Source organism: Anomaloglossus baeobatrachus, chromosome 10 (genome assembly GCF_048569485.1).
Source record: "Anomaloglossus baeobatrachus isolate aAnoBae1 chromosome 10, aAnoBae1.hap1, whole genome shotgun sequence".
Lineage (NCBI taxonomy): Eukaryota > Metazoa > Chordata > Amphibia > Anura > Aromobatidae > Anomaloglossus > Anomaloglossus baeobatrachus.
Window position 1 is genome coordinate 212,506,670 of NC_134362.1, and position 15,372 is coordinate 212,522,041.

Here is a 15,372-nt window from a genome sequence, read left to right on the forward strand (position 1 = left end):
ACTGCCCCGGTGTCACCCCTCCTCCAGGTACAAAGCAGTCACTGCCCCGGTGTCACCCCTCCTCCAGGTACAAAGCAGTCACTGCCCCGGTGTCACCCCTCCTCCAGGTACAAAGCAGTCACTGCCCCGGTGTCACCCCTCCTCCAGGTACAAAGCAGTCACTGCCCCGGTGTCACCCCTCCTCCAGATACAAAGCAGTCACTGCCCCGGTGTCACCCCTCCTCCAGGTACAAAGCAGTCACTGCCCCGGTGTCACCCCTCCTCCAGGTACAAAGCAGTCACTGCCCCGGTGTCACCCCTCCTCCAGGTACAAAGCAGTCACTGCCCCGGTGTCACCCCTCCTCCAGGTACAAAGCAGTCACTGCCCCGGTGTCACCCCTCCTCCAGGTACAAAGCAGTCACTGCCCCGGTGTCACCCCTCCACCAGGTACAAAGCAGTCACTGCCCCGGTGTCACCCCTCCACCAGGTACAAAGCAGTCACTGCCCCGGTGTCACCCCTCCTCCAGGTACAAAGCAGTCACTGCCCCGGTGTCACCCCTCCACCAGATACAAAGCAGTCACTGCCCCGGTGTCACCCCTCCACCAGATACAAAGCAGTCACTGCCCCGGTGTCACCCCTCCTCCAGGTACAAAGCAGTCACTGCCCCGGTGTCACCCCTCCTCCAGGTACAAAGCAGTCACTGCCCCGGTGTCACCCCTCCACCAGGTACAAAGCAGTCACTGCCCCGGTGTCACCCCTCCACCAGATACAAAGCAGTCACTGCCCCGGTGTCACCCCTCCTCCAGGTACAAAGCAGTCACTGCCCCGGTGTCACCCCTCCTCCAGATACAAAGCAGTCACTGCCCCGGTGTCACCCCTCCACCAGATACAAAGCAGTCACTGCCCCGGTGTCACCCCTCCACCAGATACAAAGCAGTCACTGCCCCAGTGTCACCCCTCCACCAGATACAAAGCAGTCACTGCCCCGGTGTCACCCCTCCACCAGATACAAAGCAGTCACTGCCCCGGTGTCACCCCTCCACCAGATACAAAGCAGTCACTGCCCCGGTGTCACCCCTCCACCAGGTACAAAGCAGTCACTGCCCCGGTGTCACCCCTCCTCCAGGTACAAAGCAGTCACTGCCCCGGTGTCACCCCTCCTCCAGATACAAAGCAGTCACTGTCCCGGTGTCACCCCTCCACCAGATACAAAGCAGTCACTGCCCCGGTGTCACCCCTCCTCCAGGTACAAAGCAGTCACTGCCCCGGTGTCACCCCTCCTCCAGGTACAAAGCAGTCACTGCCCCGGTGTCACCCCTCCACCAGGTACAAAGCAGTCACTGCCCCGGTGTCACCCCTCCACCAGATACAAAGCAGTCACTGCCCCGGTGTCACCCCTCCTCCAGGTACAAAGCAGTCACTGCCCCGGTGTCACCCCTCCTCCAGATACAAAGCAGTCACTGCCCCGGTGTCACCCCTCCACCAGATACAAAGCAGTCACTGCCCCGGTGTCACCCCTCCACCAGATACAAAGCAGTCACTGCCCCGGTGTCACCCCTCCACCAGATACAAAGCAGTCACTGCCCCGGTGTCACCCCTCCACCAGATACAAAGCAGTCACTGCCCCGGTGTCACCCCTCCACCAGATACAAAGCAGTCACTGCCCCGGTGTCACCCCTCCACCAGGTACAAAGCAGTCACTGCCCCGGTGTCACCCCTCCTCCAGGTACAAAGCAGTCACTGCCCCGGTGTCACCCCTCCTCCAGATACAAAGCAGTCACTGTCCCGGTGTCACCCCTCCACCAGGTACAAAGCAGTCACTGCCCCGGTGTCACCCCTCCTCCAGGTACAAAGCAGTCACTGCCCCGGTGTCACCCCTCCTCCAGGTACAAAGCAGTCACTGCCCCGGTGTCACCCCTCCACCAGATACAAAGCAGTCACTGCCCCGGTGTCACCCCTCCACCAGATACAAAGCAGTCACTGCCCCGGTGTCACCCCTCCACCAGGTACAAAGCAGTCACTGCCCCGGTGTCACCCCTCCACCAGGTACAAAGCAGTCACTGCCCCGGTGTCACCCCTCCACCAGATACAAAGCAGTCACTGCCCCGGTGTCACCCCTCCTCCAGATACAAAGCAGTCACTGCCCCGGTGTCACCCCTCCTCCAGGTACAAAGCAGTCACTGCCCCGGTGTCACCCCTCCACCAGATACAAAGCAGTCACTGCCCCGGTGTCACCCCTCCTCCAGATACAAAGCAGTCACTGCCCCGGTGTCACCCCTCCACCAGGTACAAAGCAGTCACTGCCCCGGTGTCACCCCTCCTCCAGGTACAAAGCAGTCACTGCCCCGGTGTCACCCCTCCACCAGATACAAAGCAGTCACTGCTCCGGTGTCACCCCTCCACCAGATACAAAGCAGTCACTGCCCCGGTGTCACCCCTCCTCCAGATACAAAGCAGTCACTGCCCCGGTGTCACCCCTCCACCAGATACAAAGCAGTCACTGTCCCGGTGTCACCCCTCCACCAGGTACAAAGCAGTCACTGCCCCGGTGTCACCCCTCCACCAAGTACAAAGCAGTCACTGCTCCGGTGTCACCCCTCCACCAGATACAAAGCAGTCACTGCCCCGGTGTCACCCCTCCTCCAGGTACAAAGCAGTCACTGCCCCGGTGTCACCCCTCCTCCAGGTACAAAGCAGTCACTGTCCCGGTGTCACCCCTCCTCCAGATACAAAGCAGTCACTGCCCCGGTGTCACCCCTCCACCAGGTACAAAGCAGTCACTGCCCCGGTGTCACCCCTCCACCAGATACAAAGCAGTCACTGCCCCGGTGTCACCCCTCCACCAGATACAAAGCAGTCACTGCCCCGGTGTCACCCCTCCACCAGGTACAAAGCAGTCACTGCCCCGGTGTCACCCCTCCTCCAGATACAAAGCAGTCACTGCCCCGGTGTCACCCCTCCACCAGATACAAAGCAGTCACTGCCCCGGTGTCACCCCTCCTCCAGATACAAAGCAGTCACTGCCCCGGTGTCACCCCTCCTCCAGGTACAAAGCAGTCACTGCCCCGGTGTCACCCCTCCTCCAGATACAAAGCAGTCACTGCCCCGGTGTCACCCCTCCACCAGATACAAAGCAGTCACTGCCCCGGTGTCACCCCTCCACCACGTACAAAGCAGTCACTGCCCCGGTGTCACCCCTCCACCAGATACAAAGCAGTCACTGCCCCGGTGTCACCCCTCCACCAGATACAAAGCAGTCACTGCCCCGGTGTCACCCCTCCACCAGGTACAAAGCAGTCACTGCCCCGGTGTCACCCCTCCACCAGGTACAAAGCAGTCACTGCCCCGGTGTCACCCCTCCACCAGATACAAAGCAGTCACTGCCCCGGTGTCACCCCTCCACCAGATACAAAGCAGTCACTGCCCCGGTGTCACCCCTCCACCAGGTACAAAGCAGTCACTGCCCCGGTGTCACCCCTCCACCAGATACAAAGCAGTCACTGCCCCGGTGTCACCCCTCCACCAGATACAAAGCAGTCACTGCCCCGGTGTCACCCCTCCTCCAGATACAAAGCAGTCACTGCCCCGGTGTCACCCCTCCACCAGATACAAAGCAGTCACTGCCCCGGTGTCACCCCTCCACCAGGTACAAAGCAGTCACTGCCCCGGTGTCACCCCTCCACCAGGTACAAAGCAGTCACTGCCCCGGTGTCACCCCTCCTCCAGGTACAAAGCAGTCACTGCCCCGGTGTCACCCCTCCACCAGATACAAAGCAGTCACTGCCCCGGTGTCACCCCTCCTCCAGGTACAAAGCAGTCACTACCCCGGTGTCACCCCTCCACCAGATACAAAGCAGTCACTGCCCCGGTGTCACCCCTCCTCCAGATACAAAGCAGTCACTGCCCCGGTGTCACCCCTCCACCAGATACAAAGCAGTCACTGCCCCGGTGTCACCCCTCCACCAGGTACAAAGCAGTCACTGCCCCGGTGTCACCCCTCCACCAGATACAAAGCAGTCACTGCCCCGGTGTCACCCCTCCACCAGGTACAAAGCAGTCACTGCCCCGGTGTCACCCCTCCACCAGATACAAAGCAGTCACTGCCCCGGTGTCACCCCTCCTCCAGGTACAAAGCAGTCACTGCCCCGGTGTCACCCCTCCTCCAGGTACAAAGCAGTCACTGCCCCGGTGTCACCCCTCCTCCAGGTACAAAGCAGTCACTGCTCCGGTGTCACCCCTCCACCAGATACAAAGCAGTCACTGCCCCGGTGTCACCCCTCCACCAGATACAAAGCAGTCACTGCCCCGGTGTCACCCCTCCACCAGGTACAAAGCAGTCACTGCCCCGGTGTCACCCCTCCTCCAGGTACAAAGCAGTCACTGCCCCGGTGTCACCCCTCCACCAGGTACAAAGCAGTCACTGCCCCGGTGTCACCCCTCCACCAGATACAAAGCAGTCACTGCCCCGGTGTCACCCCTCCTCCAGGTACAAAGCAGTCACTGCCCCGGTGTCACCCCTCCACCAGGTACAAAGCAGTCACTGCCCCGGTGTCACCCCTCCACCAGATACAAAGCAGTCACTGCCCCGGTGTCACCCCTCCTCCAGATACAAAGCAGTCACTGCCCCGGTGTCACCCCTCCTCCAGGTACAAAGCAGTCACTGCCCCGGTGTCACCCCTCCACCAGGTACAAAGCAGTCACTGCCCCGGTGTCACCCCTCCTCCAGGTACAAAGCAGTCACTGCCCCGGTGTCACCCCTCCACCAGGTACAAAGCAGTCACTGCCCCGGTGTCACCCCTCCACCAGATACAAAGCAGTCACTGCCCCGGTGTCACCCCTCCTCCAGGTACAAAGCAGTCACTGCCCCGGTGTCACCCCTCCACCAGGTACAAAGCAGTCACTGCTCCGGTGTCACCCCTCCACCAGATACAAAGCAGTCACTGCCCCGGTGTCACCCCTCCTCCAGATACAAAGCAGTCACTGCCCCGGTGTCACCCCTCCTCCAGGTACAAAGCAGTCACTGCCCCGGTGTCACCCCTCCACCAGGTACAAAGCAGTCACTGCCCCGGTGTCACCCCTCCACCAGGTACAAAGCAGTCACTGCCCCGGTGTCACCCCTCCACCAGGTACAAAGCAGTCACTGCCCCGGTGTCACCCCTCCACCAGATACAAAGCAGTCACTGCCCCGGTGTCACCCCTCCACCAGGTACAAAGCAGTCACTGCCCCGGTGTCACCCCTCCTCCAGGTACAAAGCAGTCACTGCCCCGGTGTCACCCCTCCTCCAGGTACAAAACAGTCACTGCCCCGGTGTCACCCCTCCACCAGATACAAAGCAGTCACTGCCCCGGTGTCACCCCTCCACCAGATACAAAGCAGTCACTGCCCCGGTGTCACCCCTCCACCAGGTACAAAGCAGTCACTGCCCCGGTGTCACCCCTCCTCCAGGTACAAAGCAGTCACTGCCCCGGTGTCACCCCTCCACCAGATACAAAGCAGTCACTGCCCCGGTGTCACCCCTCCTCCAGGTACAAAGCAGTCACTGCCCCGGTGTCACCCCTCCACCAGATACAAAGCAGTCACTGCCCCGGTGTCACCCCTCCACCACGTACAAAGCAGTCACTGCCCCGGTGTCACCCCTCCACCAGATACAAAGCAGTCACTGCTCCGGTGTCACCCCTCCACCACGTACAAAGCAGTCACTGCCCCGGTGTCACCCCTCCACCAGATACAAAGCAGTCACTGCCCCGGTGTCACCCCTCCACCACGTACAAAGCAGTCACTGCCCCGGTGTCACCCCTCCTCCAGGTACAAAGCAGTCACTGCCCCGGTGTCACCCCTCCACCAGGTACAAAGCAGTCACTGCCCCGGTGTCACCCCTCCACCAGATACAAAGCAGTCACTGCTCCGGTGTCACCCCTCCACCAGGTACAAAGCAGTCACTGCCCCGGTGTCACCCCTCCACCAGATACAAAGCAGTCACTGCCCCGGTGTCACCCCTCCACCAGATACAAAGCAGTCACTGCCCCGGTGTCACCCCTCCTCCAGGTACAAAGCAGTCACTGCCCCGGTGTCACCCCTCCACCAGATACAAAGCAGTCACTGCTCCGGTGTCACCCCTCCACCACGTACAAAGCAGTCACTGCCCCGGTGTCACCCCTCCTCCAGGTACAAAGCAGTCACTGCCCCGGTGTCACCCCTCCACCAGGTACAAAGCAGTCACTGCCCCGGTGTCACCCCTCCACCAGATACAAAGCAGTCACTGCTCCGGTGTCACCCCTCCACCAGGTACAAAGCAGTCACTGCCCCGGTGTCACCCCTCCTCCAGATACAAAGCAGTCACTGCCCCGGTGTCACCCCTCCTCCAGGTACAAAGCAGTCACTGCCCCGGTGTCACCCCTCCTCCAGGTACAAAGCAGTCACTGCCCCGGTGTCACCCCTCCTCCAGATACAAAGCAGTCACTGCTCCGGTGTCACCCCTCCTCCAGGTACAAAGCAGTCACTGCCCCGGTGTCACCCCTCCTCCAGGTACAAAGCAGTCACTGCCCCGGTGTCACCCCTCCACCAGATACAAAGCAGTCACTGCCCCGGTGTCACCCCTCCACCAGATACAAAGCAGTCACTGCCCCGGTGTCACCCCTCCTCCAGATACAAAGCAGTCACTGCCCCGGTGTCACCTCTCCACCAGATACAAAGCAGTCACTGCCCCGGTGTCACCCCTCCTCCAGATACAAAGCAGTCACTGCCCCGGTGTCACCCCTCCACCAGGTACAAAGCAGTCACTGCCCCGGTGTCACCCCTCCTCCAGGTACAAAGCAGTCACTGCCCCGGTGTCACCCCTCCTCCAGGTACAAAGCAGTCACTGCCCCGGTGTCACCCCTCCTCCAGATACAAAGCAGTCCCTGCCCCCGTGTCACCCCTCCACCAGATACAAAGCAGTCACTGCCCCGGTGTCACCCCTCCACCAGATACAAAGCAGTCACTGCCCCGGTGTCACCCCTCCACCAGATACAAAGCAGTCACTGCCCCGGTGTCACCCCTCCTCCAGATACAAAGCAGTCACTGCCCCGGTGTCACCCCTCCACCAGATACAAAGCAGTCACTGCCCCGGTGTCACCCCTCCACCAGATACAAAGCAGTCACTGCCCCGGTGTCACCCCTCCACCAGGTACAAAGCAGTCACTGCCCCGGTGTCACCCCTCCACCAGGTACAAAGCAGTCACTGCCCCGGTGTCAACCCTCCACCAGGTACAAAGCAGTCACTGCCCCGGTGTCACCCCTCCACCAGATACAAAGCAGTCACTGCCCCGGTGTCACCCCTCCACCAGATACAAAGCAGTCACTGCCCCGGTGTCACCCCTCCACCAGGTACAAAGCAGTCACTGCCCCGGTGTCACCCCTCCACCAGATACAAAGCAGTCACTGCCCCGGTGTCACCCCTCCACCAGGTACAAAGCAGTCACTGCCCCGGTGTCACCCCTCCACCAGATACAAAGCAGTCACTGCCCCGGTGTCACCCCTCCTCCAGGTACAAAGCAGTCACTGCCCCGGTGTCACCCCTCCACCAGGTACAAAGCAGTCACTGCCCCGGTGTCACCCCTCCTCCAGATACAAAGCAGTCACTGCCCCGGTGTCACCCCTCCTCCAGATACAAAGCAGTCACTGCCCCGGTGTCACCCCTCCACCAGATACAAAGCAGTCACTGCCCCGGTGTCACCCCTCCACCAGGTACAAAGCAGTCACTGCCCCGGTGTCACCCCTCCTCCAGATACAAAGCAGTCACTGCCCCGGTGTCACCCCTCCTCCAGGTACAAAGCAGTCACTGCCCCGGTGTCACCCCTCCACCAGGTACAAAGCAGTCACTGCCCCGGTGTCACCCCTCCACCAGGTACAAAGCAGTCACTGCCCCGGTGTCACCCCTCCACCAGATACAAAGCAGTCACTGCCCTGGTGTCACCCCTCCACCAGATACAAAGCAGTCACTGCCCCGGTGTCACCCCTCCACCAGATACAAAGCAGTCACTGTCCCGGTGTCACCCCTCCACCAGGTACAAAGCAGTCACTGCCCCGGTGTCACCCCTCCTCCAGGTACAAAGCAGTCACTGTCCCGGTGTCACCCCTCCACCAGATACAAAGCAGTCACTGCCCCGGTGTCACCCCTCCCCCAGGTACAAAGCAGTCACTGTCCCGGTGTCACCCCTCCTCCAGGTACAAAGCAGTCACTGTCCCGGTGTCACCCCTCCTCCAGGTACAAAGCAGTCACTGTCCCGGTGTCACCCCTCCTCCAGGTACAAAGCAGTCACTGCCCCGGTGTCACCCCTCCACCAGATACAAAGCAGTCACTGTCCCGGTGTCACCCCTCCACCAGGTACAAAGCAGTCACTGCCCCGGTGTCACCCCTCCTCCAGGTACAAAGCAGTCACTGCCCCGGTGTCACCCCTCCACCAGGTACAAAGCAGTCACTGCCCCGGTGTCACCCCTCCACCAGATACAAAGCAGTCACTGCCCCGGTGTCACCCCTCCACCAGATACAAAGCAGTCACTGCCCCGGTGTCACCCCTCCTCCAGATACAAAGCAGTCACTGCCCCGGTGTCACCCCTCCTCCAGGTACAAAGCAGTCACTGCCCCGGTGTCACCCCTCCTCCAGATACAAAGCAGTCACTGCCCCGGTGTCACCCCTCCACCAGGTACAAAGCAGTCACTGCCCCGGTGTCACCCCTCCACCAGATACAAAGCAGTCACTGCTCCGGTGTCACCCCTCCACCAGGTACAAAGCAGTCACTGCCCCGGTGTCACCCCTCCTCCAGATACAAAGCAATCACTGCCCCGGTGTCACCCCTCCATCAGATACAAAGCAGTCACTGCCCCGGTGTCACCCCTCCTCCAGATACAAAGCAGTCACTGCCCCGGTGTCACCCCTCCTCCAGGTACAAAGCAGTCACTGCCCCGGTGTCACCCCTCCTCCAGATACAAAGCAGTCACTGCCCCGGTGTCACCCCTCCTCCAGGTACAAAGCAGTCACTGCCCCGGTGTCACCCCTCCTCCAGGTACAAAGCAGTCACTGCCCCGGTGTCACCCCTCCTCCAGGTACAAAGCAGTCACTGCTCCGGTGTCACCCCTCCACCAGGTACAAAGCAGTCACTGCCCCGGTGTCACCCCTCCACCAGATACAAAGCAGTCACTGCCCCGGTGTCACCCCTCCACCAGATACAAAGCAGTCACTGCCCCGGTGTCACCCCTCCACCAGATACAAAGCAGTCACTGCCCCGGTGTCACCCCTCCACCAGGTACAAAGCCGTCACTGCCCCGGTGTCACCCCTCCACCAGATACAAAGCAGTCACTGCCCCGGTGTCACCCCTCCACCAGGTACAAAGCAGTCACTGCCCCGGTGTCACCCCTCCACCAGGTACAAAGCAGTCACTGCCCCGGTGTCACCCCTCCACCACGTACAAAGCAGTCACTGCCCCGGTGTCACCCCTCCACCAGATACAAAGCAGTCACTGCCCCGGTGTCACCCCTCCACCAGATACAAAGCAGTCACTGCCCCGGTGTCACCCCTCCACCAGATACAAAGCAGTCACTGCCCCGGTGTCACCCCTCCACCAGATACAAAGCAGTCACTGCCCCGGTGTCACCCCTCCACCAGATACAAAGCAGTCACTGCCCCGGTGTCACCCCTCCTCCAGGTACAAAGCAGTCACTGCCCCGGTGTCACCCCTCCTCCAGATACAAAGCAGTCACTGCCCCGGTGTCACCCCTCCTCCAGGTACAAAGCAGTCACTGCCCCGGTGTCACCCCTCCACCAGATACAAAGCAGTCACTGCCCCGGTGTCACCCCTCCTCCAGGTACAAAGCAGTCACTGCCCCGGTGTCACCCCTCCTCCAGGTACAAAGCAGTCACTGCCCCGGTGTCACCCCTCCTCCAGGTACAAAGCAGTCACTGCCCCGGTGTCACCCCTCCACCAGGTACAAAGCAGTCACTGCCCCGGTGTCACCCCTCCACCAGATACAAAGCAGTCACTGCCCCGGTGTCACCCCTCCTCCAGATACAAAGCAGTCACTGCCCCGGTGTCACCCCTCCACCAGGTACAAAGCAGTCACTGCCCCGGTGTCACCCCTCCACCAGATACAAAGCAGTCACTGCCCCGGTGTCACCCCTCCACCAGATACAAAGCAGTCACTGCCCCGGTGTCACCCCTCATCCAGATACAAAGCAGTCACTGCCCCGGTGTCACCCCTCCACCAGGTACAAAGCAGTCACTGCCCCGGTGTCACCCCTCCACCAGGTACAAAGCAGTCACTGCCCCGGTGTCACCCCTCCTCCAGGTACAAAGCAGTCACTGCCCCGGTGTCACCCCTCCACCAGGTACAAAGCAGTCACTGCCCCGGTGTCACCCCTCCACCAGATACAAAGCAGTCACTGCCCCGGTGTCACCCCTCCACCAGATACAAAGCAGTCACTGCCCCGGTGTCACCCCTCCTCCAGGTACAAAGCAGTCACTGCCCCGGTGTCACCCCTCCACCAGATACAAAGCAGTCACTGCCCCGGTGTCACCCCTCCTCCAGGTACAAAGCAGTCACTGCCCCGGTGTCACCCCTCCACCAGATACAAAGCAGTCACTGCCCCGGTGTCACCCCTCCTCCAGGTACAAAGCAGTCACTGCCCCGGTGTCACCCCTCCACCAGATACAAAGCAGTCACTGCCCCGGTGTCACCCCTCCACCAGATACAAAGCAGTCACTGCCCCGGTGTCACCCCTCCTCCAGGTACAAAGCAGTCACTGCCCCGGTGTCACCCCTCCACCAGATACAAAGCAGTCACTGCCCCGGTGTCACCCCTCCTCCAGATACATAGCAGTCACTGCCCCGGTGTCACCCCTCCACCAGGTACAAAGCAGTCACTGCCCCGGTGTCACCCCTCCACCAGATACAAAGCAGTCACTGCCCCGGTGTCACCCCTCCTCCAGGTACAAAGCAGTCACTGCCCCGGTGTCACCCCTCCACCAGATACAAAGCAGTCACTGCCCCGGTGTCACCCCTCCTCCAGGTACAAAGCAGTCACTGCCCCGGTGTCACCCCTCCACCAGGTACAAAGCAGTCACTGCCCCGGTGTCACCCCTCCACCAGGTACAAAGCAGTCACTGCCCCGGTGTCACCCCTCCACCAGATACAAAGCAGTCACTGCCCCGGTGTCACCCCTCCTCCAGGTACAAAGCAGTCACTGCCCCGGTGTCACCCCTCCACCAGATACAAAGCAGTCACTGCCCCGGTGTCACCCCTCCACCAGATACAAAGCAGTCACTGTCCCGGTGTCACCCCTCCACCAGATACAAAGCAGTCACTGCCCCGGTGTCACTCCTCCTCCAGATACAAAGCAGTCACTGCCCCGGTGTCACCCCTCCTCCAGGTACAAAGCAGTCACTGCCCCGGTGTCACCCCTCCTCCAGATACAAAGCAGTCACTGCCCCGGTGTCACCCCTCCACCAGATACAAAGCAGTCACTGCCCCGGTGTCACCCCTCCACCACGTACAAAGCAGTCACTGCCCCGGTGTCACCCCTCCTCCAGATACAAAGCAGTCACTGCCCCGGTGTCACCCCTCCACCAGATACAAAGCAGTCACTGCCCCGGTGTCACCCCTCCACCAGGTACAAAGCAGTCACTGCCCCGGTGTCACCCCTCCACCAGATACAAAGCAGTCACTGCCCCGGTGTCACCCCTCCTCCAGGTACAAAGCAGTCACTGCTCCGGTGTCACCCCTCCACCAGATACAAAGCAGTCACTGCCCCGGTGTCACCCCTCCTCCAGGTACAAAGCAGTCACTGCCCCGGTGTCACCCCTCCTCCAGGTACAAAGCAGTCACTGCCCCGGTGTCACCCCTCCACCAGATACAAAGCAGTCACTGTCCCGGTGTCACCCCTCCTCCAGATACAAAGCAGTCACTGCCCCGGTGTCACCCCTCCTCCAGATACAAAGCAGTCACTGCCCCGGTGTCACCCCTCCACCAGATACAAAGCAGTCACTGCCCCGGTGTCACCCCTCCACCAGGTACAAAGCAGTCACTGCCCCGGTGTCACCCCTCCTCCAGGTACAAAGCAGTCACTGCCCCGGTGTCACCCCTCCTCCAGGTACAAAGCAGTCACTGCCCCGGTGTCACCCCTCCACCAGATACAAAGCAGTCACTGCCCCGGTGTCACCCCTCCACCAGATACAAAGCAGTCACTGCCCCGGTGTCACCCCTCCACCAGATACAAAGCAGTCACTGCCCCGGTGTCACCCCTCCTCCAGATACAAAGCAGTCACTGCCCCGGTGTCACCCCTCCTCCAGGTACAAAGCAGTCACTGCCCCGGTGTCACCCCTCCACCAGATACAAAGCAGTCACTGCCCCGGTGTCACCCCTCCACCAGATACAAAGCAGTCACTGCCCCGGTGTCACCCCTCCACCAGATACAAAGCAGTCACTGCCCCGGTGTCACCCCTCCTCCAGGTACAAAGCAGTCACTGCCCCGGTGTCACCCCTCCACCAGATACAAAGCAGTCACTGCCCCGGTGTCACCCCTCCACCAGATACAAAGCAGTCACTGCCCCGGTGTCACCCCTCCTCCAGGTACAAAGCAGTCACTGCCCCGGTGTCACCCCTCCACCAGATACAAAGCAGTCACTGCCCCGGTGTCACCCCTCCTCCAGGTACAAAGCAGTCACTGCCCCGGTGTCACCCCTCCACCAAGTACAAAGCAGTCACTGCTCCGGTGTCACCCCTCCACCAGATACAAAGCAGTCACTGCTCCGGTGTCACCCCTCCTCCAGATACAAAGCAGTCACTGCCCCGGTGTCACCCCTCCACCAGATACAAAGCAGTCACTGCCCCGGTGTCACCCCTCCTCCAGGTACAAAGCAGTCACTGCCCCGGTGTCACCCCTCCACCAGATACAAAGCAGTCACTGCCCCGGTGTCACCCCTCCTCCAGATACAAAGCAGTCACTGCCCCGGTGTCACCCCTCCTCCAGGTACAAAGCAGTCACTGCCCCGGTGTCACCCCTCCACCAGGTACAAAGCAGTCACTGCCCCGGTGTCACCCCTCCACCAGATACAAAGCAGTCACTGCCCCGGTGTCACCCCTCCTCCAGATACAAAGCAGTCACTGCCCCGGTGTCACCCCTCCTCCAGATACAAAGCAGTCACTGCCCCGGTGTCACCCCTCCACCAGATACAAAGCAGTCACTGCCCCGGTGTCACCCCTCCACCAGGTACAAAGCAGTCACTGCCCCGGTGTCACCCCTCCACCAGGTACAAAGCAGTCACTGCCCCGGTGTCACCCCTCCACCAGGTACAAAGCAGTCGGGGCCTCCGGACTCACCTGGAGGAGGTCTCGGAATTTGTTGGACACGGAGGCCATATCGGAGAGGCAGCTGTCGATCTTCGCCTTCGCTTGGTCTCCTCCGAGTTCCTGACTAAACAATTTCCTGCAGTCATTCTGGAAGGTAAAGAACAGGGGTCAGACAAGAGATGCCGCCGTGGCTGGGGTCAGATGGGAGACGCCGCCGTGGCTGGGGTAAGGCGGGAGATGCGGCCATGGCTGGGGTCAGACGGGAGACGCCGCCGTGTTTGGGGTCAGGCGGGAGATGCTGCCATGGTTGGGTCAGATGGGAGACGCCGCCGTGGCTGGGGTCAGATGGGAGACGCCGCCGTGGCTGGGGTCAGATGGGAGACGCTGCCATGGTTGGGGTCAGATAGAAGACGCGGCCGTGGCTGAGGTCAGATGGGAGACGCGGCCGTGGCTGAGGTCAGATGGGAGACGCGGCCGTGGCTGGGGTCAGATGGGAGACGCCGCCGTGGCTGGGGTCAGGTGGGAGACGCCGCTGTGGCTGGGGTCAGGTGGGAGACGCTGTCGTGGCTGGGGTCAGGTGGGAGATGCTACCGTGGTTGGGGTCAGGTGGGAGACGCCGCCGTGGCTGGGGTCAGATGGGAGACGCAGCAATGGCTGGGGTCAGGTGGGAGACGCCGCCGTGGCTGGGGTCAAATGGGAGACGCCGCCGTGGCTGGGGTCAGATAAGAGACGCCGCCGTGGCTGGGGTCAGGTGGGAGACGCCGCCGTGGCTGGGGTCAGGTGGGAGACGCCACCGTGGCTGGGGTCAGGTGGGAGACGCTACCGTGGTTGGGGTCAGGTGGGAGACGCCGCCGTGGCTGGGGTCAGATGGGAGACGCAGCAATGGCTGGGGTCAGGTGGGAGACGCCACCGTGGCTGGGGTCAGATGGGAGACGCCGCCGTGGCTGGGGTCAGATAAGAGACGCCGCCGTGGCTGGGGTCAGGTGGGAGACGCCGCCGTGGCTGGGGTCAGGTGGGAGACGCCACCGTGGCTGGGGTCAGGTGGGAGACGCCGCCGTGGCTGGGGTCAGTGCTGCCCTGTGTACAGCAAGTAGATGATAGGCCGCCATGTCTGTACCCCAGACCTGTACTGTGATTCGGGGGGGCTGCAGCCGGATCTCCCACCCTTCTATGCCCCCTCCTCTTACCTCCAGGTTTTTCTTCAGGGTCATTATGTTCTCGCTGCACACCTCCACATTGTTCAGACTGACCTGGAAGGGATAATGGGGTGTGAGCAGTGACCACGGCGTCTTCTCGTCCCCTGCAGTCGGTATCTTACCAGGAAAGACGTCTTGGCCTCGTCGTTGCTCTCGATACCCTTGGTGTCAAACTTGCCCTGCTGCAGGCTGCTGTGCACGAGGCTGACGGCACTGGTCACGCCGCGCTGGATGTCCTGTAAGGTGGTGGCCGGGAAGCCCATCCTCAGCTTGTTACACAGGACCTCCCTGCAAGGAACCGCAGATGCCTAATATGAGGCCACCCAACCTCGCAGCGACCGGCCGCTCCTTACTGTCCCCAAAATCACCTGAAGTCGGACTCCATCATGGTCGTGGACAGGTTAATCATGGCGCAGAGACAATCGATGCTGGAGCTGGACAGCGCCCGCCCGATGCACTTCTTCACAATGTAAAACACGTCGTCCACCATGCTGGATATCAGCTGCCCCCGCTCACACGTGTCCATGGCCACCGCCTGCACAGGGCACAGCATCAGCCCCTGTCACACCGCCCGGTCCTCCCATTCCCACCAGTGCTCCCAGCAGTAACATGCCTCAATCCCCAGAGTGCGGCCGCCCAGCCTCGTCTCACCTTCTGCACGGACTCCCTCATGTAGTATTCCTCCATGGTGATGTAATATCCGATCAGCTCCTGCATGGAGCGGCTCAGGAGGCAGAGGGTTAACAGCTTCTCCAGACTCTGCTGGTGCTCTGGAGGAAGAGAGCGGCCGGTGAGGGGAGCGCCGCGGCATAGAGAGCGGGGGGAGCAGAGAGCGGGGAGGGGGGAGCAGAGACCCGAGAGCGGGGAGG

The 15,372-nt window shown here is 61.3% G+C and overlaps 1 protein-coding gene across 1 annotated transcript in view; it reads right to left on the minus strand.

The window, feature by feature from the left end:
- The window catches only part of COG4 (component of oligomeric golgi complex 4), an 86,383-nt gene that overhangs the window by 2,816 nt on the left and 68,195 nt on the right, over positions 1 to 15,372 (minus strand). The window contains exons 10-14 of the mRNA XM_075326264.1: positions 15,155 to 15,273; positions 14,872 to 15,038; positions 14,626 to 14,791; positions 14,495 to 14,557; positions 13,338 to 13,454 (exon numbers count right to left, since the gene is read on the minus strand). Coding sequence (XP_075182379.1) covers positions 13,338 to 13,454; positions 14,495 to 14,557; positions 14,626 to 14,791; positions 14,872 to 15,038; positions 15,155 to 15,273 — 632 coding nt within the window. The remainder of the gene's footprint in view (positions 1 to 13,337; positions 13,455 to 14,494; positions 14,558 to 14,625; positions 14,792 to 14,871; positions 15,039 to 15,154; positions 15,274 to 15,372) is intronic.